At 43.2% G+C, this 22,812-nt stretch overlaps 3 protein-coding genes across 7 annotated transcripts in view; 1 reads left to right on the top strand and 2 right to left on the bottom strand.

Annotated features, from left to right (window-relative positions):
• LOC110988097 (uncharacterized) overlaps positions 1-8,560 on the top strand; it is a 46,905-nt gene extending 38,345 nt beyond the window's left edge. For 3 of the 4 annotated variants that reach the window (XM_087145637.1, XM_087145636.1, XM_087145639.1), the window contains 4 exons: positions 4,524-4,772; positions 5,291-5,430; positions 6,187-6,392; positions 6,757-8,560. In XM_087145637.1, coding sequence (XP_087001763.1) covers positions 4,524-4,772; positions 5,291-5,430; positions 6,187-6,390 — 593 coding nt within the window. In that variant the 3' untranslated portion in view covers positions 6,391-6,392; positions 6,757-8,560. The remainder of the gene's footprint in view (positions 1-4,523; positions 4,773-5,290; positions 5,431-6,186; positions 6,393-6,756) is intronic. The other variant, XM_022251342.2, reaches the window with a different exon arrangement.
• Positions 619-2,984, bottom strand: LOC110980822 (uncharacterized). Its single transcript, XM_087145640.1, has one exon. It carries the CDS (start codon positions 2,928-2,930, stop codon positions 1,755-1,757), a length of 1,176 nt encoding a protein of 391 aa, XP_087001766.1. The 5' UTR covers positions 2,931-2,984; the 3' UTR covers positions 619-1,754.
• Positions 8,561-16,015: 7,455 nt separating the features above from the next.
• On the bottom strand, positions 16,016-22,498 carry LOC110988110 (growth factor receptor-bound protein 2-like). 2 transcript variants are annotated; one of them, XM_022251360.2, is made up of 5 exons: positions 22,165-22,496; positions 21,279-21,379; positions 19,586-19,705; positions 18,293-18,449; positions 16,016-17,564 (listed from the first exon to the last, which is right to left on the bottom strand). In XM_022251360.2, the coding sequence occupies exons 1-5, from the start codon at positions 22,243-22,245 to the stop codon at positions 17,376-17,378; spliced, it is 648 nt and encodes a 215-aa protein (XP_022107052.2). In that variant the 5' UTR covers positions 22,246-22,496; the 3' UTR covers positions 16,016-17,375. The 2 variants fall into 2 exon arrangements, with proteins under 2 accessions (XP_022107052.2, XP_022107054.2); XM_022251362.2 differs by lacking the exon at positions 19,586-19,705 and having other exon boundaries at positions 22,165-22,498.
• Positions 22,499-22,812: the final 314 nt, after the last annotated feature.

Raw genomic sequence — 22,812 nt, 5'->3', positions numbered from 1 at the left:
TTTTTTGTTCATCCCGACCCAAGGGTCGATACAACCTTTGTTGACTGACTAATGACGTCAATAGCTGACAGCCAATCACAGCGATAACTCGAGACTTCATGTCAACTAAGGCGCCAAGTCAAAATAGAAACGGTTGACCAAGCGGGAAATGGTTGCCCTTAATCCCCTTTCAAACCGTTGCCCGATTCAACTGCAAGTGGGTAATGGTTGCAAGGCACCGTTGCCCGAAAGAGAATTGGCTATGTGGCAACCCCTTTGATGCATACTACCATCTCCCCCACCTTGGTACAAAAGCCCTGACTCCCAGCTCACCAGGAATGGTTATTGTGCATCGGCTTTGTTGTGTAAATTGGGCCAGTTCATCCACAGGTTTAGCACAGCTTATTCAGAAGGGAAGCAATTAATCGCTTAACAAAAGACTAACTCCATCAGAGTCAACAGGCCTATGTGCATCACTAAGTCTCGTGTCACTGAATTAAGATCTGTAGTTTTCTTTCCCAAAATCTAGCACTGTCAGGCAGTGATTTCCACATCACAGATTTGTCAATAATTGGATTAGACAATAGAGTAAATGGAGAAGATTATAGATGTAACAATCACAGGATAAGAAAAGTCCACTAATGTTGGTAAGGGTATTCATTAAGTATTAAGAATTCATCTCACAGTTCAAAGCATTTACATGTATTACTAAAATTATGAAAAGTGTTTTGCTTTTCTGGCACGATGAACAGTTGTGGGGAGGGACGTGGCTTAAGTCTGAGAAACGACTCAGAACATTCACGACCTCGCCTGTTCGAATAAAAAAAAATTCACTTTGTTTGTTGTTTCTCCTTGACCGAGTGACCAAACTATACAATACAAATCAGCCTTGAAACATACATATATCTATAGACCTCGGTTGTACCTTTTTCATTTGGCTACCCCAAAACGCATCTAGCATTAAATCAAAAAATAATATATAATCAGTGTTCTGAATTATGTACTGGTAATTGCCGAGATTTCGGTAACCGGGTACCTTCGCCAGGGCAAGCAGATTCAGTGTTGTCTGCTTGTGTTTTTTGTTTCTTGTCTTTTCTGTCCTTTTTACGGTACAGTGGTCATCCATTTAAAAAGGCGCAAGGTCGAATTCGAAGTAAAAGACAGTAGATCCGCTTTGGGTGATGTACTAACTGCAACCGTAGGGGTTAACTGTAGTGACACAGGCACGTATGTCGCGCAGGCGTGCGTTAGTTTCAGCTTAAGCAAGAAGCTTAAACAACATTAAGCAAGCTGTAACTTGTGAACTGATGTGCACATAACATAAGTTCAGTGGACTGAATCTGCTTGCCCTGATGAAGGTACCCAGTTACCGAAAGCTCGACAATTACATAATTCAGAGCACTAGTTATATAATTTATTTTTGTCTATAATCTGATCACGGTGCAACGCAGCCCTTTCATATTTTTCTGTAATCAATTCAGTTCAGTTCCATGTTTATGAAAAGCGAGTGTCGGAGCGGAACGTGCGCAATTACCAAATTTGGAATTGTATCCCCCATCAAAAGGAGTCTGGACTCACTAGCAAAGATAGCCACGACATAAATCTTTGACAAATCAAAGTGGAGTCTCTGTCAATAATGTCTTTTCCTTAGTCTAAGCCAGAAAATTGCACCGCCCTTCAAAACAAAACAAGCAAATAAAAAGGGAATCTTTCTATAACACATAATGACTCGAAACACAAATAAATTAATAAGTTAGAACAGATTTACCGAATGTTTATGCCTTGTTTGTTGTGTTGAAAGCAAGAATGGTGTGGAACTCTTGTGGCAGAAATTTAACGAGGTCCTCGTAAGCGATGGTCTCGAACTTTTTCAGAAAGTCTCGTTTTTTAATGGCAGCCTCAGTGGTAAAGTAGGAGAAATGCACAACAAAGGCGTGTCCAACGACGCAGTTCGGGTTCTTGACTTTCCTGGAGTATTTGACCGTCAACCAAGCCTCGTCATCGTTGCCAATGGGTCCAGTCTCCATCATGGCTTTGAGGTCAATGATGTTCACATCCATCAGCAGGAAGTTGATGCTGTAGCGAGCTCTCTCCTGGGTCAGGTACCGTCCGTCGAAGAGATATTTCTCCAGTGATTTGTTGCCATGATGGAAGAGGAACGCCCGCAGAGCCAGCTCGGCGCATTCCGCCGATTTCCAACCACACTTCGGATGACCACCTTTATCGAAGCCGAACTTGAGTTTCTTGGGGTTAATGGCCGGGTTGTTATAGATGCCCATCTCCTGGTGGATGAAGCTGCTTCGCCAGTTAGCCCCACCGATGTTGCCGAAGTGGACGAAGCACTCGGTGGTGTTCTGCTGCTGAAGCAACTGCTCAAAGGCACCAGGATGGACGTACACGATGTCGTCGTCGAGTTTGAGGTACTTCCTTTTCGGATATTTCGCCATTTCGTTGAAAATCTCGTACGTGATCTCAGCAAAGATGCCTTTTGGGCGAGCTCTCGTGTCCTTGTTAGGGTTGCGATATCGGAACCGAAACACCTCCTGGCCTAGGTGCTTGTTGGCACTGTCGGCCAACTGGGTCAGTTTAGAGAGTGTGCGGTTGTTGTACTGGACCATTATGTAGTGCACCTGGTCCAGAATGCCGCCGTTTTTCCGCAGACTGCGATAGATGTAAGCGAAGTTGATTCGAAGGTAGGCCCACCGCCCGGTGAAGATGACGAGAATGTTTTGGGAGTCGGAGGGACGAACTTTGCTGGTGACTGGCTGAATCGGTGTCGGCTCCGATTCCTTGCGCTGGCGGGACCGCGGTGGCGGCCGTCCCGTCTGTGACGCCGGCGTCGTCACCGGCGCAAAGAAGTTGAAAATGTGAGCGAGAGTACAGAATGTGACGACCAAAATCATCCAGGACAGCATACAGTTTGGGTGGAGATTGTGCCTTGTTGGCAACATGTCGACTGGCGAATTTCTTCAGCACGCCGCGTGCCAAAGATCGACTATCGCAAAGAGAACGCTCGACGTTGCTAGGCGGTCGTAGCGTTCGTGCAAAAGCTACAAGCGTACAATACCGGATACCAACCACCAGCACCAGGTTGGAAGAGCCTGACTCCACGGATGTTACACAACCTGTGCAGAAAGCTGCGCTGGTGCTCGACCCATTTGTTTCACCACCGCCTATTCAAAATAGAAACGGTTGACCAAGCGGGAAATGGTTGCCCTGGATCCCCTTTCAAACCGTTGCCCGATTCAACTGCAAGTGGGTAATGGTTGCAAGGCACCGTTTCCCGAAAGAGAATTGGCTATGTGGCAACCCCTTTGATGCATACTACCATCTCCCCCACCTTGGTACAAAAGCCCTGACTCCCAGCTTACCAGGAATGGTTATTGTGCATCGGCTTTATTGTGTAAATTGGGCCAGTTCATCCACAGGCTTAGCACAGCTTATTCAGAAGGGAAGCAATTAATCGCTTAACAAAAGACTAACTCCATCAGAGTCAACAGGCCTATGTGCATCGCTAAGTTTCGTGTCACTGAATTAAGATCTGTAGTTTTCTTTCTCAAAATCTAGCACTGTCAGGCAGTGATTTTCACATCACAGATTTGTCAATAATTGGATTAGACAATAGAGTAAATGGAGAAGATTATAGATGCAACAATCACAGGATAAGAAAAGTCCACTAATGTTGGTAAGGGTAGCGTGGCAAACTGAAGGAAAAAAATCCTTATCCATGTAAACGGTACTATAAACCCATCCCCAACCCTCCTAATTGTTGACATATCAATGGGCTGGGGTCCCAGCTGTTGATAAACAGCTCTAATGACTCAACCACTAGCCACTACGGAGTGTAATCCTTAAAGCTCTCTATTGTTAGTAAACATCACCCAGGAGTGGTGTTCATCAAACCACAAGCATTTAGGTAGTGACTCCCTATCGTTGCCCGCTTTACTCTGAAGCGGGTAAGGAGCTCATCGTTTATGTATCGTTTCCCACATCATGAACCATTTCTATTTTGACTTGGTGCTTAACTAACGGACTTCCCATGGACGTTGCTTGCGGAAATTAGGCCGCAGTGAAAGCATTCACTTTTAGACTACCGATGACGAACTGAAAATAGAGGCACGTGTTGGGGTAAAGCGCCCTCCAGCGATGTCAGCTTTTGGAGCATTAACGCGTGAAACATGCATTCTAATTGGGCTCGTTTGTCCCCATCTCTAAGGGAGTTAAGTACTTTAAGTACTTTTAAAAGCTCAGGTTTTCCGACATTTTACGGTCATGAAGTTAATCACATGCAGACTTTACTTATTCCAGGCTTAGATTGGCTACCTTTCTTTTTCTGTCACATTTAATAAACAAAGTATGTTCATAAAGTGCACTTGCTACAAGGGTGTATAAAACTTGCGGTGTTACAAATGTTTGTATTTTGGAGTTGATTTTGGCTCTTCTGGATGAAAACAGAAATGAATTTTGATTTTCCAGACAGGAGTCCCTTGGAAGTGTTTGGGGTGATAAAGTTCACAGTACCTAGTCATTTTTTTAATTTTCAGTATATAATGAGCTTGTGGAATTTCTGGAAAATGAAATCGATCAGGCCATCGAAGATATTGCAGACGACATCTTGCAAGCGCTGGACGAGGAGAAGATGGAGGAACAAGCAGAGGGGGAGGGGCAGGAGGCGGGGGAAGCAGAAAGCGAGGGGGAGGGTGTGCCTGAGAAAGAGGTGGAGGAGGCAGACGAGAATGGGAACTCCCCGGGCGGGACCAATGTGGAGCAGGCAGCCCAGGAGGGAGAACCGGGTAGGGCGATAAGCAGGATCCTTAACCTTCACCATTGGCGCAGGGGGAGGTGGGAAACGGGACCATAACCAACTCAAAAGTGCAGTTTCGTTTGTTTTGCCTTATTCTATTTAGGCCTAAAGATGCTTGAAATGTCTCTCTGTCTTTGATGTCTCCAAATTTTGCCTCGAATCCGGGAGGCTATAAAGAAATCCTGAAATGTTGAGCCTCCTCACCCTCCCCCAATACAAAAGGGCTCTAAATTCACTTCTTACCCTTCCAAATCCACTTGGTCAGGGGTCAGCCCAATTTCTGTGGGCCTCTAGTTCTATGACGGAGTCCCGTTTGCGGTAGTGCATGCGCAGTCTGATCAAACGAGATACATGCTCCACTGGGGAATGGAAGTCCACCGTGAAATTTAGGTTTGTGTAGTCTGTGTTTCAGACGTCATTAACAAGAGGAAGAAATCATAATTTCAAATTGAAATCTCTGTCAGATTTTCAAATTTAAACATATTTCCCGTTCCTTCTTTTCATCAGATGGCGATGATGAATGCTCTTCACTACAGTATTTTGTAGATGACTGTAATATAGTTAATAACTATGGCGACCTGGGCGCCGACGGATACAAGGAACTATTTGCCGGAGCATGTAATCGCCATCAGCTCTGCTATGCTTGCGTAAGTGTAAAAGCCCTTCATTACTTCATAACAGTGGCAAAGAGACAAGAGGCGCTGTGACTAATTCCCAATCACTTTAGAAGATTCTTTAAAGGGACCAAGGGGCTCTGTCAAAAGCAGTGTTGAAAATTCGGAGAATTTCAGTAGAGGTTAACTATGTGTTGTTGGCGTCTCCATGTCTGGATGGTGTCTTAGAAGCGGTTTTTATTATTTTAATTTAGATAAACAAATGCTCAAAAGCTTTACTCGAGAATAGCCATTCCTCTGAGGACACGTTAGCGCATAAACTCTTTGACGTGAATTGAGACCTTAATTACTAGGCTGCGCGACGTGTGACTCAATTCAGGCACATGAGAACAAAGTCACAAGAAATTCCCTGAATTAATTCTTATCGTTAGGTTGAAAACAAGTCCAGCTGGTATCTCTTTGATAGCAAATCCAAAGGAAGAACATTGAGAAACGTAGCGGAATAATTTTAAGACAATTTAATTTTACGAACATTTAACAATAACTGTTTAATCCCCCCACAAGAAAAGAGCTAAATAAATGGAAGAAGCATCCTTTCTAGCTGTTTTGTAAAAGGTTACAGGTAAATCGCTGAAAATCTCCGAAAGGTAATCTCAGAAAGATATTTCTCGACACACAAACATATTTTCACGTTGCATGTGTTTACTAATTGCTTACTCGTTGGCATGGGCATTCTACCAGCTTTCAGAAAAGTGGCCACATTAAAACTGATCATGCCCAAACCCACAGGGCGAATATTACGACGTGGGCAGCAAACTGTGCGACGAGCTTTACAAGGCCGAGATGTTGGCCCGCTGCGAGGCAGACGGCACAGCTTGCAAACAGCGCGCCAAATACTTCTGGCTAGTGGCGCGAAACAACAGAATTCCCGCCTTCGAGTCGTCTCCCGTCTGTGCCGACCCTTGCGTACTCAGTTTCCTCGTAGAAGTCTAAAGGTAAAAACAGTCATGTATAGCGGTTAATTTACGGGTAGGAAACAGTTACATATATATAGGTCGTTACCACACTGGTTTTCTGACTCGTTCCAGCGCGGGACAGATCATAGGTTTGTTATTTGTTTCTACGTGAATTTTGCTGTATTTTTGATCTAGAAGAAGGAAAAGTGTACAGGGATACCCTTTCAAGCCATCTTTACAACTTTTCAATTTTCAGTGAGGAGGTCAGAAGTTACCCTGTGAAATTATACATCTGACTTCATTTTCGCCGATTCCACTTTTAACTTTCTCATTGCCTAAGGTTGTGAGGTATTTTCGGATATTTGAATATTACTTATATTTGTTTTCCACAATTCATTTCCAGGTATTTGTCTGTTGTTCAGTGTTGATAGTGTAGTGGTCCGACACTCAGTTCCGGCCCGAAGTTCCAGGACCAGCAACATTGGTTCACCAGTGATTCAGACGAAGCGTGGCTAAACGAGGGCTAGCAGCCAGTATATTGTGCACACAGACATTGGACAGCACAGTAATGTCAATTTGAAACACAAACTTCGGCCATTTTGGGTCCTTCAGATGTGTTTTACAACAGAAGCGCCAATAAGGGAACCTGATCCCGATTAATACCATGCTGTGCTGGAAAAAAAGTACAAATCAGATGTAAAATCGTGTTTAAGATTAGGTTATATACTTGTTCATGTGATGTCCACATCTATTTTTTGAAATAGAAGAACAATGATGATGTTCTATAAACGGCTGTTGGAGAAGTAGAGATTGTGTATTGCTGAGCAAGGCAGGACTCCCTCTCTCGTAGAGGGCGACATTTAAAAGACCAAGCCGTATAAAAATGTATTCTATGGAAGGTGCAAATGTGTAACTCTTGATTTTTAGCATGTGTCTGTGTAAGTAATCAACTGTCAGTTTGTTTTCACCCAAAGTTTCTGTCAAGAGGACGAATATGATAAGCCGCAACTTTACTAAAAAGCAATTTTCAAGTTGCTAGTAAGTGAGGGACATTCCATTTACAAATGATTTATATTTAAGTGCAATCTAACTTGGAATGGGCAGTAAAGATATTTGTATCAAATGCGTTAGAAACCATCGACGTTGTTAAGTGCAGCATCACTCGTGAGTAAAAAAGTACATGTAGAAACGAACCACAGTTCATATGCGAAGGATTATTAACATTGGTAAAACTTTGAATAATTTCATAACAGAGCATCAAGAAATACGCTGGCGCGAGGTTAAGGCCCTGTTGGCAAGGACAAACACGGAATCATACGTACTGAGCATGGGCCTTTGAATGCCGTATAGCAACCTACATCTAGACATATCAGCGAGGCGTAATTATTATTCAAATGCTCAAACCCTGTTTTGATGTCCTCGTGAAAATAGAATCTATATTTTGTCTGCATTGTATTTCACTTGTTTTGTCGCAATCAAGGTTTGTGTTTTGGTGTGATAACGCGCAATCGCTTTATCTCTCAAGTTGTTTAGCAAGCTTTGTAAAGCCTATATTATCGCATATTACTGCAAGAATTGTAATTGAAGTTAACGAATGACACTTTAAACTGTTCACAGGCTTATGTGCTGAAAAGTTTATGCATAACTAAACTTTTAGCGATATTCGTGCGTCATTCGAATTAAATAGATGGCAAATCTACTAGCCATAAATTAAAGTTGTTGATTTTAAAACATAAAAACCGAAATGCAGACTGATGATCTTCGCCAAAAAAGAGTATAAATCTTTTCCAGATGGTTGTTTTAACTTGAAAACAGAAATTCGCATACTTCCTTTTGCAATCTGTGAACGTGAAATCTCGTCTGGGAAGACGACAGGATCAAACAGGAGCAATTAGTTTTCTAAGGACTACTATATCATGCTTGACTAAATAGCTTGGAATCGTCTTTATCTGTCAATCATTTATTGAAATAAATGTCTAGCTGTGTGCTTAATAATTAATCCAGTCATATAGCTCACTGCAGAAGGAACCAACTGTCTCGGGCAACTGTATGACATATAGGTGATACACCCAAAATATCAATCTAAATGTGAGCTGTGCGGCCTTTGTCAGGTGCATGCGTGCTACTTGATAAACACAGCGTGAGAAAACAGTTGTGCAAACTTTGTTATCGCAATAAAATATTAATAAACTTCTTATCCCTCTAAATTTACTCTCACTGCGTACATATTTTCTTGAGCCCTCCGTGTGACATAATCTTTTCCACGTTTGCACGGTGTGCAATGCGTGTGACTATCTGCAAGTCATTTTCCAATTTCGGAAGAAATTTCACGACGAACAAATTGCTCACAAAGGTTCAGTCGCATGTATCATGGGAGAATATAGGCACCAGAATTTAAACAGACGAATTCTAGGCCTTTCAGCAAAAAGGATTGGCGACTAGTTTCCTCGGCCTGGAGAGTAACGTTAGACGTGTAATATCGACAAGTTAATGGGCCTAGGATCACATGACGGATGTCGAGTCATCCTGAAAGACTCTTCCGCCTAACTTTGCAGCCTGAAAAGTCTGAATTTAACATATCTTTATGTATTTTGTGTCTTGACTCCTTACTTTCAATGGTCTGATCGTAATACGACTAAAAATCGTGAGCAGTAGGCACAGCGTCACTTTGTGGCTGACACTGCGTATGCATCGTGTCTATCTCGCCGCACCGTTGTCAATTCGTGTGAAACTGACACATACAGCCTCGTTTTCAAAAGCGGAAGTGCGCAGATCGATGCTAAACGCGTCGTATTGGGTTGCACTACACCAAATACGCGCCCATAGAAAACAGTACAACATCAGACGGAAATAGCACCGCCTGTTGACTCTCGTGAAGAGGTTGGACTCTGTTTTTCACTGGAAATTCAAGATTATGGCCAGAAGATCACTTTTCGTTTGAATTTCATGGAGGATAGCGACGAAAAAAAATGTTATTTGCCTTTGAACGAAGATACCCCCAAAGTAACAATAAAACTAAGCGCTCATTTCTGAATGTAGCCGCCCGCCTCTACCCAAAATAGGTCGGTAATTTTTGGCTTTTAGCGAAAGAAATACCTCGAACTGGAAACTATCAATCGTAAATTCGGAATTGATAAAAATATTTCTATGATGCCTGCTGATTGTGGCCTGTCTTATTGTAAAAATGCCGTGGGATCACAAAATATTAATGAGCTTGTGCGGAGAAATACAACCATTTGGTGAAATGCACCCATTGGGATCCCTCTATGAAAAGATGGCAGATAACTTAATACAATACGCTCAAATAAGTCTGCGTTACTGATTGGTGGGTTACTGATCACTCTTCACATAATGATGCATCCCCACGCATGGGGCGTGGGTCCCCTGTACAGAAAAATGCATATGTTTCATTTTGTCTGCAATTGGAAGTTCCATTACTTCGTCGCAGGATTTTTCAGAATTCGTGGATTATACAATGATTTATTCAGGTAAGAGTATACCCAGGATATAGTCAGTCGTTGTATGAAACAAACCTTGAACGTTTTTGTAATGAAAACAATGTCATTCGGTGGTGAAGGGAATCTTTCATTCAGTGAAAGAACATTTCACGTGTCATCTTCTAACTCCCTACGTTAGTTGGAGCTGTCCCGATAGCACTTGGGATAGACGAGGAAGGCGCCATCAACGTCATGCATAAGGAAGTCTTCAGATTCCTTTCTTTCAAGCGTCTCCTGAAAGAAGCTTTGCGCACAAAAAAAGTCGAGCCAATTATTTTTCAAACTATGGTGATATAAAAAGGTTGTATTTTGCAAAGTTAAACACAATCTTGACTTTGTGCACATGTTGAGCGGCGTGCAAACATTTGGTGCCCACTCTCCTTTGGCACTGAAAATGATCCGTCGAAACTCTTAACATGCTTTTGGCATTCACTAGAGAGTTTAATCATTCCTATTGGTAGAGAACCCGCCACGTGGATGGTCTTTACCCTAAAAGAGCCGGGTGGAATCCTCCCCCCCTGACATTTTTCCGTTGTCACCGCAACGCATATTTTTTTCAGGAACTGAGGCTTCAGGAGTTTTTAGAGTAACTCTTAGTGTTCATTTTGACACCAGATTGGCGAATATCGAACGTACTGTTCTTGTACTGTTCTTTCGCAGGGTGCATCTTTCCAAGACAGCTCATTAATTTCAAAAAGCGCACGTTCTTCGCTGCCGGCAGTGCGCAATGCACACGGGCTGGCGCAGGTGTAGCCTTGAACTTCAAATGACCATAACAAACCCACGATTGAGTTCAAACTTCATATTTGTTACAATAAAGAGTGCGTTTAGATGTATGCTAAGTCTCCAAAAGACAGAGGGCGGCAAAGCCGAGTTCTTGGGGGGTATACTCCCCCCGCCCCCCGCTGTGATGAGATGGTCCAAAGTTATGCGGCTCTTCAGGACTAAACAGTTATAAAGCACTAGCTCGCGGAGGCTCCAATTATACATGGCTAGAAGGTTGTTCGAAAAACGTGAACGAAAACTGGTGAACAAAATGTTGGAAATGCATGTACACAAAGGATATCTCGCTGCAGAGCGGTGTAGCTTAACGCCTTGGCCAAGGCTACTGGCAGGGTGGGTGTGCTTTACGAATAGGTTAAAACAATGATTTCCAGATTTTTCCAAGTTAATCCTGTCGGTCTTTCTGGCGTATCGTTGGAAAAACTTTCATTAAATGGTGTGGCACAAAGGGTTACAGGAAATGAAATGGCCTCTTTTAGAAAGTAAAAATCATACAAATATGCCTTCAGGATGGGGGACTTTGATAAATTTGACGTTTGAAGACATGCTATTGCTTTCTGATGGCTGATTTAGGAACAAGAAGTGGTGTACCAATATGAAACTCTTCCTAAATGGTATGAACAAGGAACGCTTCGTTTTCCTTAAAAAAGGAAAGCAAAATAGTCGTGCCTGAATCAAGGGCGTACCCGGAATTGTTGGCAACCTTAAAATCAATTCTATATCATGGACTTGGTGGGTGGGGTATATGTGAAGGTATTTTTACACCATGTTGAAAGGAAGTCAAATAAGACACACGTAGATAAAACACATCCTGTTAAAAAGGGTTGGCTTTTTTCTGCCTTAGGTATGAGTAATATGGAACCCTAGTGGCTCCATATTCCCAGATTATAAAGCTTATGTAATGAAACACCAGAAACATACTCTCGTGTAATACTATCTCAATCGCGAGCCAGGGAAAACTAATACATGTGAATCTGCATTACATGCCTATTAGACTGTACCTTTGACTAGAACAAGCCCAGCGTACAAAACTTGCCCGCTGTATTGAACTAGTTCATGCATCGTATGCCAGAGCCTTTCTTGAAAAACAGTTCATCGTGACCCGTGGCGTTGAATTCATATACAACTCAGTGGCTGGAAAGAGTTCTGCATCTGGCAAACACGTAACTTCCCTGCTATGATTTGAAAACTAGACCAAACAGTTAAAGCCCCCTCTCAGCCCGAACTCGGAAATGCCAAACCTACTTGGCCACTGCACTCGAGGCAATGTCAGTGTCACCCATTTTCATTATCTTGTATTTCATTCTGAATGCCTCTTGTCAGGCGAGCTAAGTACATTGTCAAGGCTTAGCTTCCTTTCCGCCCTGCTGAGACTGCGATATCTCATTCACTGAACACTGATGTACCCGTAACTACAAACATCTAACAAACACCAGCGCACTAACAAGGAGCGTCCATTGTTAACGTTATTGCACCGTGCTGCCTTTGTTAGATGTTCACAGTGCGTGTAGCCAACGTGTGGTGTCATGCGGATGCGCGTACAACCATGAACAAGTTCACGTGGATGCCGAAACTTTCTATTGTGACTAACATCTTTTGTTCTGACCTGAGTTGTATGAAACTATGAGTGCTCAGCCAGCTGCCAGAGTAATAAGCAGACGACACCAATGGAAACCGATGTCAGCAAATCTCATCCCTAAAAAAAACATACACTAGATAATCTTTAATTATTAGAGAGTTCTGAAAGTAATGCATTTAACTCGGGAATTGAAGAAATATCGTACCGAACCTCTGGCCTGGAATTAAGGCTTCCAATTCTGAACAATTTGAATGCAATCGGGTCCAGAAGTTGCACAATAAATGTAGCTGTTTTGGAGAGGTTCAAAATGGTTACTTTTCCCAGTTAGGAAAAATATCCTTCATTTGAGGGTTCTGCTTTGGCAGAGAAGTTTTCAAAAAGTCACTGGTTAACCTGCCAGAAATTGAAAGGGAATAAAGGCCGACATGTTGGAAGAAGAAGAAGACAAAATGCGAATCATGCCGTTGAGCAGGGATCTCTATGACCAAACCAGGTGGAATTAATTGCCAAATGGCCAATTCCCTTTTGAAAGTTTGTTGCTGTGCAGGAGGTGTAAAGCAAACCGTGAATCAGCCTCCTCTCAAACCAAAACTTGGAAATGCCAAACCTACTGCGCCACTGCACTTGAGGTCATGTCTATTCACCTATTGTCATCTTGTATTTCATTTTGAATGCCTCTTGTCATGCGTGTTATGTACATTGTCAGGGCTCAGCTTCCTTCCCTCCCCTGTTGAGACGGCGGTACTTCGGTCACTGAACAGCGATGACCTCATTTATCCAACCGAATTCAAGAGTTAATTCAACGTTAACAGCTACGGGCTCTAGAAAACTTCGGAAACGTCACGACGCGTCTTCCCCGCACACAAACAAAACTATTTCCTACAGGTACAACACTATATACGTCCCCATCAGTACTTGATGCAGGGATGGTAGGTGGAGAACCAGTCATGGAAGTGTAAGAGGAGGTAAAGCAAGAAAGTGAGAAATTTCAGGTTTTCATCCGTCCCAAATGCATGCCTGTGTGCTCATCGCTGTTCTGCAGTTCAGTACTACCTCTATAACAAGCCTAGTGTGTGTAACGTTGGGTCTCTGTGAAAAGGAGACTCATTGTCTGTGACACTCATGACAACTAAAGTGAGAATTTGAAGAAGTAAATTCAAGAGCAAAGATACCACATTTGTGCAGGAGTCCACATTAAACAGCGGTTCGTTTTCCCCCTCTATATCTTATGGGTCAAATTGTATTGATCCGTGCTACTGTGAGTGTCACGAAATAATTATTTTTTTCCCTATACCATCAAGTTTCAACAGGTTCACAGTTTGGGCATAATTGTTCTTCGCGTAGGCTCCTGGCCACCGTTTTCAGCCAAGAACGGTGGTGCAGGGTGGTTCATTTTCTGTATCTAGACTTGTAAGGAGACCACGTGGGCCCATGGGGGCAACGATATATTTCCACACACTCACTGACCCGCGGGAAAGACGAGGGACCCGATCTTATTTTCCCAATTTATGCAATATAAAAACGTAAAGGCATTTCAAAGGTAACGCTGCAAACTGATGCAAATGTGCACATTGTTTAGGCGAAGAGCGCCACCTAGTGGTAGATGTACCCTTCCCCCTGGTCTTTTGTTTAGCTTTTTATCAGGACCCTGGCATCGAAACAAACTTTGTTGACTCGCCAACGACGTCAACAGCAGACATGCGATCACAGTGACCACTCGTGACTCCATACCCCCAAAATAACGGACTTCTCTTGGACGCGAGTTCTAGACTACCGATGACGTAGGCACGGGTTGGGGTACAAGCGCCCTCCAGCGATGCCAGCTTTGAATCATACATTCTAAATGGACTCGTTTGTGGCCATCTCTAAGGGGTTTTATTTACTTTTAAAAGCTACAATTTTTTTCGACAGTATACGTATTTAATCACATGCATATTTTACGTACCTATTCCAGCGTGAGGCTGGCTACCTTCCTTTCTGTCGCCTGTGAATCAAGACATATTTTATAATTACATTGACATTTTAAACAATATATGAGCATTAAGTACACGTGCTACTAGGGTGTGCCAAAACTGAGGTGTTACGAATAGGCCTACATTTAATGTCTTATGCATTATTCAGGAGTTGATTTTTGATCTTCTTGCTGAAAAACGGAAATGAGTTTTGACTTCTCAGATAAGAGTCCCATGGAAGTGTTTTGAAGTGGTAAAACCACAAAACCTGATTATTATCATTATTTACTTTGCAGTATACAGTGATCTAGTGGAATTTCTAAAAATAAGAATCGATCAGGCCATCGAAGATATTGCGATGGACGGGGAGAAGATGGAAGAGCATGCAGCATTGGACGGGCAGGAGGCGGGGCAGGTAAAAAGCAGGACGGAGACATGCTTGAAGAAGAAGAGAAGGAGGCGGAAAAGAACGGGAACTCCCCGGGTGGGACCAATGATGAGCAGCAGGCAGGCCAAGAGGGAGGACCAGGTGGGTTCGTAAGCAGGATCCTCCCGCAACCCTCACCAGTGGCACAGGGGGAGGAGGGACATATGGGACTATGACCGAATTAAGGGAGCAGTTTTGTTTATTTCCGCAGCCTTGGTTTTTAAAGATGTACTCTCGTCATACTGGTTTCATTCTTAATGCACTCGTAGGCACTGGGCTCATAAGGCCACTTTAGTCAACTCCGACTCCATTGGCTGCGTGAGTGTTCCTTCAAAGATCGGAAAGGGCATGGTGCCGGAACAAACAAGGCGCGGCAAGATCGTACGCATGTGAACGAGGCTGCACTTGAGTACACTGCAGCCGCTGGATGGCGCTATTTGAAAAATGATAACAAACGTCCAGGATATGGCGTCTTTAATTACGAAGCCTATGAAATTTCTCTCAAAGAGAAATCTTAAAATTTAGTCTCAATCCAAAAAAAATCCTGAGAAACCAAAGAAGTTTTGAGCCTCCTTATGCTCCCCCCCCCACGGTAATCCACCACCAACTCTTCCAGATTCACTCGAGCAGGAGTCGGCCAATTTCTGCGGGCCTTCAGACCCATTCACGCGCAGTATGATCCCACGAGATACATACTCCACTGGGGAATGGAAGGCCGCCCGTAAATATAAGTTTGTCCGGTCCGTGTTTCAGAGGTCATTAATTTCTAGCAGATGAAAAAATCAGATCTCTCGTGCAAATCACTGTCAGACTACCACCTTTCAACACATTTCCCGCTCCGTCTTTTCATCAGATGGCGATGGTGAATGTCCTTCACTGCAGTATTTTGTAGGTGACTGTAAAATTCATGTACTTAGTAACTATGGCAACCTTGGCGCCGACGGATACATGGTACTGTTCGCTGGGGCTTGTAACCGCCATTAACTCTGCTATGCTTGCGTAAGTACAGAAGCCCTTCCGTCTCGTCGTACATAATAACAACCACATATAGAGACAAGTGGCTTTGTGGCTAATTCTAAATCACTGAGAGGATTCTTTAAAGTTACCAGGGACTCTGTCAAAAGTAGTATGCAAAATTCTGAGAACTTTAACATAGGTTATGCATTGCCGGCGTCTCCATGTTGTCTCAGAGGCTACCTTTGATATTCTAATAGTTATTTAGTTACATGTACAACAATGCACAAAAGGTTCAATTTACTTGGGCCTATCCCTATGATACAAAACCTGTGCCCTCTGAGGACGAGTTAACGCATAACCTCTGTGACGTGATTGAGACCAAATTATTTGTGAGCTGAGTGACTAGTGACGTAAGTCACACACACACACACACGACAGCAAAATAAAGCACAGAGAAACCATCTGAATGAATGCTCATTGTTTGGGTTGGAAAGAAGTCCAGCTGGTATGTCTTTAATAGCAAATATAACAAAAGAACATTTAGGCAGAATAATTAAGCACAAAATTTAACAATTACCCAACCTATTCCAAATAAGCCATTTGTTTAAATTAACGTGAACACAACAACATGAATTCTCCATACTAAAACCAAAGTTGCTATACCTCGTGATTCGGGGCAAGCTTTTGCGTTACGTAAGAGACGCCTTGCAACAATACACTGTTCTCAACAAATAAGAACGGCACAAAGGAACCACTCCAATCCACATGGTCGCTATGCAAAAGCTTGCCCCGAATTGCGAGGTATAGAGGTCATATGCAGCAAGGTATGAGACGGAGAGAACCCCCCTGCTTTGTGTTTGTCATTGTCTCGCAGGAATCTGGGGAATTCCTTTCAGACATCTTTGGGGGGATGTGTTAAGTAACAATAGTCTGGAATGTGTATAGGGATTGGACATATTGGGGGGTACCCCTCGGTCTCATTTCTTGCTGGGTATAATAGAGGTATAGCAACAGTGTCTTTAGTCTGGGGAATTCAAATTGTTACGTTTCTATGCAATCAGATAACAGTGTACCAGATTTTATTCAAATTTAACTCGCAAGTGGCTAATTGACGACTTGCTCTCCGATCGAAAATATAATGTACCCCACATCATGCTGGAGATACCGATTCATACAGTAAGCCTATTTAAAAAATTCAGTTGTAGGCCAATTTTATGAGTAAAGTGATGGTCAAAGCCAGACAGACGAGTCAACGTCTCATGCTGTGCAAAAACTTTCAAAGACACGTGTACTTTCATATTTTACCAAGGCCCACGGCCCATGGGAGGTGAGTGCCAAATCCAGCGATGGGTAGGGTAAAAGTTACCCTCTCCCAGAAAATTATGTTGCAATTGTTTTAGGAATTGAAATCGTACGTCAGCGTCTACAAACGGCACTACCATCTCTCTTGGGGGTAGAAATATTTTGCGGAAGAAAACATTTGGAGGGTCGTGTTTTCCAAAAAAGAAAATGTATATATCCCCCTCCCAGGATGTGGATTACCGCAAGGAAAATATGGACCCCAGATAACATGAAAGATGGAAGGTAACCATCAAGTTGACTAAACCAACTAACAATGTAGCCATTTTCCTATTTTCTTGGGCTTTTTTCTCTCTGTCTCTCTTTTCCTTTTCATGCCCTATTCTCTTGTTAATGTGTCCTTTAGTTTTAAGCACCTGTTTGAATTGGATTGATGCGATCTGTTCAGATAGGCAGAAGATTTATAAACTTTGTTGGAGATCTGTTCCTTTCATATATATCAGAAATTACATATCGCTGTGGGCAAAGTTATTTAATTTCTTTAGTGTAAGGGAGTGGGAACATTCCTTCTTTCCCACTCTCCAGCCGGCCTCTCCACCAGTTCTGGTCCGACTTATCCAGGACCAGAATCTTCTCCCCCTTCTTGAAGTCTAGTTCCCCCTCTTCTGTGGCGGAGAAGTCGTATGCTGCTTCCACGTAGAGCTCTTTGGATGCAGACTGAAGTCAAAATGAAGACAGATGAATTACAACGAGACAGACACTAAGAGGTCCTTTTTAAGAAGACTGGGGGTTGCATGGTCAATGGAGGCCTTGGATCGATGCATTAAGCCCTTTAAACCCAAAGCTTTGGTGTGGCTGGAAAATATGCCCTTTAAACCTGGAACAAGCTGGGTCAATCCCCCATGGACTCCACGCTGTGCCAATAGAGGGCCCAATTCCTTGGCAACGGAGATTCCTTTGGTAGTAACTGCACATCGCTGGTTCTCGAACGACTGTGAAACGCAAGCGTTGGAGTCACAACGCTACCAACAAAGTGAGCACTCTCGACCAACAAGGATCTTTTCAACCGATAACGGGGTGCTCCTACCGTAGGCGGATAAAGGCATGATTGAGGAACACGAAAATCCCAAATTTAAAGATTTATAAACGGATGCTGTTTTAAAGCTAAACCAACTTACTAAGCCTCTGCCCAATTTTAATGAAATGTGACTACTTAATAGGGGCGGATTCACAATAGTGCTCCACCATGAGTTGGCAACGCGTTGGCCAATCACAGCGCGCGAAATTTGTCGACCCTTTCCGAACGCGCGTTCATTCGGTAGTGAAGGGAATCTTCCATTCAACGAAGCGACCACGCTACGTGTCATCTTATGACTCTATTCCTCAGGGTGAACTCATAACATTTATTACTTTAAGGAAACAAAGTAAAGAAAATTGTGATTTACCGTCCGGTCTTTGAGATATATGGTTTGGGTGCGGCTGACAGACGAGGTTCTGTGGTAATCCACTAGTTGGTTCAGAGAGTTAAACTTCACTACCCAGAGAAAGTACTTGCCGGCGCCGTCTCGTAAGACCTTGAAGTGTTGCACTCCACTGCCAAACCTGTAGGATGGAGAAATATCAGGCACTGCTGGTGGCAACCTTTTGGACCTTCTTTTCGCGGCTCACGGAAAGAATTCGTCAAAACATACTGCTAATTTCATAAACAAAGGATTCCTTATGCTAGTACAAGTCACCCAAATTACAGGAAATGACAACTCGTGTTGTCGGTGGTGTAACTTTGTGCCGAAAATGTGGGGTTGAGATGAGGATGGGGAGGATAACTTGCCAGGCCATGCAAATCTGAAAAGGGGGGGGGGTTAACAGCATATGACATCATAGGATGGGGATTTTAATGAGGCAGAGGCGCAGAGGGCGGGGTTGTGATTTTGTGGGGGGGTGGCTTACCTGGCCATGGAAATCTGAAGGAGGGGGGGCTAACAGCATTATGACATCATACTGGTGATATTCATGATGCAGATGTACTTCTGTAATATTTATTACTCATTATTATTCATGCAGTATCTTACGTTAGAACGCATACATGTTAATGATTTTCTTGTTTTCCCTTTTCGAAAGATATTGCTAGTCGTTGGGGAGTCCGAAAGTCTTCAGGATGTCCTTGAATTTTTTGCTCTTCATGAGAAAGTATGCAGGGTGTGAATCAACAGCCTACCTACCCCCTAAGAGTGTGGGAAATATATCCGGTTCGTAAGTGACTTTGTCACAAAGGCGGACGCACCAGGATTTGCAGGCTCCCATTGGACAATCGATGAAATTGCGCGTTAACTTCCGGTTCCATGTCAACGGCGATCAATGCATGTAACTCTATGTGCAGTGCACGTGCAGTGGGTGTGGTTTGACTGAAGTGACGTCACACTTACGAACCGGATACCCTCATATCCTCCGGGATATAGGGCTACGCCCATGTGCATTATGTTGCACACATTAGCACTTTACTTGGGACTCTCCCGACTGTACAGCTGGGACAGACGCTGTAACTAGCCTGTTTGATTCAGGCAGACCCTAAACGCGATCAGTGATCCGACGTTGGTTCACTGACACGAGAACCTGCCTAATGGATGGAGCGAACCAGCGTTGGGATCCACTGGTCTAGATCGAAATCAGGGTCAGTGCGAAAAAAAAACCCACAGGCTCATATACATGCACATGCAGTTGGAGCATTATTTAGAACTCACTTCACCGACAGCGTGAAGTCGCCTGGGGTACTTTCACTATCCCGGACGAGGAAGGCGCCATCAATGTCGTCCTTGAGGAGGTTTTCAGCTTCCAGTCTGGTAACCTTCTTCTCCAAGAAGCTTCACGCACAAAAACATCGAGTCGATTATTCTTCAAACTACACGTGTAACGATGTAAAAAGGCTGTGTTTTCCATATGAAACACAATCTTGCATATCATACTGTAAACAGGTTTGACTGCATGCAAAACATTTGGCGCCTAATGCATCATTCTTTGAAGATTGAGCACAATCCATCAAAACACTTTCTCTTATGTTATCTGTTGAAATAAATAAGGAAGCATCCAAATTGAACGCAGTGTCATTTGTCTTCAGAGCTCAACTTGCGTGTGCCAACCAATGGCCACAAATGCACAAGGGTTCATCCACAACGATATACACCGGTCGAGGGTTCCCCTCGTTTTCTCTTTTTTTTTGAATGACACAATCTACATTCACAATTCGCATCTTAGCATGAGGGAAAAAACTTTTTAGCTTGTTATAGTTGAGTTCTGAAGATAAATAACGCTGCGTTCGATTTGGATGCTTCCACATTTATTTGAACAGATAAAATCAGAGAAAACATGTTTTCCTTAGAGATGCTCTTGAACATGTTTAGCATTCACAAAATACATGTACCTAACCGAGTTAAGCCATTTCTATAAGTCGAGACCCCGTCATGTGGCTGGGCTTAAACGATTAATAAAAGCACCTTCTCGTCTCGCGGAGGCACACACCGTGCATGGCTATGAGGGTGTTTGAAAAAAAGTGACTACTGGTGAACAAAACGTTGGAAATTATCATTTCAGCTTGCATTGACTTTCTGACTCGTAAGGTATTTATGAACGGGCACAATGTGCTTGGTCGACCTTGTAGATGCATATCAGCTAGTTGAGTTCGGTAGTTCACATTGCCTCCTGACCAATCAGAATCGATTAAACTGTCTCGTATCCAGGTGCAAGCGCGGGATTTACGCAGCGGGCATTATCACTTCGCATCAGGCATTGTATCAAAATGTTACTAAACGGCCATGTAACGCGTCTCAAAAGGAAAAGTGTCCCAGGTATTTAACAATAAAAGTTTATTATCCTCTTTTTGAATGTAAAAAAATCATACAAGTGTGCTTTCCACTGGGTGGGGGCGTATGCTGACCAGCCCTTGGTGTTATATAAGGAGGGAAAGGGGGGGGGGCCTTTGGAAAGAGTTCCATATACAGACGCCAGTAATTATCCCCCACAATGGAAAAAATATTGCATCCTGACTCCACTTCAGCAGTTGTGTACCAAGTCTATGGGGAGTGAAGAGAATTTTCTAAGTATTTCCCAACAACACCGGTCAATGTTTCTCAGTGCAGAATTCGTGTCTTTCCAGCATTTCCGTAATGACTGATTTTTATTGAGATGATATATGATGAGAAAAGTAGAGTCAGGATGCAATATTTTTCCCCCGCAGTGACGTATCAGCCATCAAAAAGTAAAAGGATGTCCAGAAAAGTTCAAGTTTAGAGGGGGCATGGCCAATTATTTACTCGGAAGACACATTTTTCCGTACCAATCCCATAGGGTTTGTGCACAGGATGTCAAGTCATGGTGTCCGTATATGGAACTCGATCTTTAGAACCCTATAAGAGGCTGGCGACTTCCTCTCTCACTCACTCGTTTTGCTTAAGCTGGACGTAATTCTTCGGCACTAGTCCGTCTTTGCCATCTTGCTCAGCAACGAACCAGCCTTCGCCTTCCTGAGAAGGCCTCATTATCTATGATGAACGTCACAAGTGCAGAAGATTTTTAAAAACATTTGAATTTTCTGAATGTTGGGGAAAATGGTTTTCAGAAAGAGCGGACATCACGTGATACCCGGTGTACAAACCCCACGAGAGTGGCCTGGAAAATTTGCATTTTGGGGGGTCCAAGTAAATGGTTCGATGGTTTCCCTGTGTGATTTAACTTATTGGGATATTGATATTATCGCTTCCTGGTATGGTGGCCGACTTACACCATAAGTTAAACATTAATGATTATTGGTGTTGGGAACTATTCCCCAGACTGTAATTTGGACTCCCATGGAAGCTTCGGTTTCCTCGCACAAATCGAATCGAGAAAGCTGTGCTTGAATCAGTGCTAGACCTGGAATTGTTAGGGCTCGGATATTTTTCTTTGCAGGGCCATAATGGTGAGGCCAATGTGGGGGGGGGTCACACCCTAAAGGAAGGCAAATGAAATTGTAGATAATATAAAATAAATTACATTTCACTGTGAAAAAAGGCCTTTGCTTTTTTCTGCCCTTGGTCTAAATACCTGGAATCCTGCTCGTGACTACATATTAACGTTTAACCAATAATTATCGCTATGATGTTATCGAAAGACACTGTACAAGAAATACATAAACTGAAGTTGTCTTAACCAAAAGCCAGGGGAAATGTCGACATCGACATGGGAAATGTCGACATCCACATTGCATGCCTTTTGGAGTGTACATTGTACCTTGAACCTCTCCAGCTGTATGCTCGTTCGTACGTGCATTAATTGTCTGGCTACTTACTTTCACGACTGAACCTTTCTTGAAAGACAGTTCATCGTCAGCCGTGGCATTGAAGTCATGCAACGCAATGGCTTCGCACATGATGGGAAAAAGCGGAGGTCCAGTATGCTGGGAAGAGCTCTGTATCAGCCTTAATGACTTAATTATCTTCCCTGCTTGATTTGAAAACTAGACCCAACAGTTCAGCCTCCTCTCAGCCTTAACTTAGAAATGCCACTAGCTTGGAGATCGTCGAATTTACTGTACATTGCCTAAACCGCGGCAACAGTACAGTCGGGGGACCACGACTATTCACCCATTGTCCTCTTGTCCACTCTGAATACTCGTCTCTTTCACTGCGTGTTACGTAAAGCTTCCTTATTGCTGCTGTGCTGAAACTCGCTGTCCTTCACTGGCCACTGACCTCATTATTCACTGTCACTCGCAGCTGCATCACGTTCGAAGCATAAAAGACAGTATAACCAGTACATGCAGTAAACAGAATCACATGTACTGTACATCATTTTCTCAACAACCGATGCCTGCCATAAAACGGGACCGATTGGTTCAGACTGAATCGAAGAAATAAACTTGTTTTCTGCTTTTTTCTGGGGGGGGGGGTTGTTTGCTTGTTTCATCCACAAAGCAGCAATCAAAGTGGTTCAGAAA

The sequence above is a fragment of the Acanthaster planci genome, linkage group LG14, assembly GCF_054643075.1.
Source record: "Acanthaster planci isolate LZ-2023a linkage group LG14, COTS_SCS, whole genome shotgun sequence".
Taxonomy (NCBI): Eukaryota; Metazoa; Echinodermata; class Asteroidea; order Valvatida; family Acanthasteridae; genus Acanthaster; species Acanthaster planci.
The sequence above is the reverse complement of the archived record's forward strand: the minus strand, read 5'-3'. Positions and strand labels throughout refer to the sequence as shown.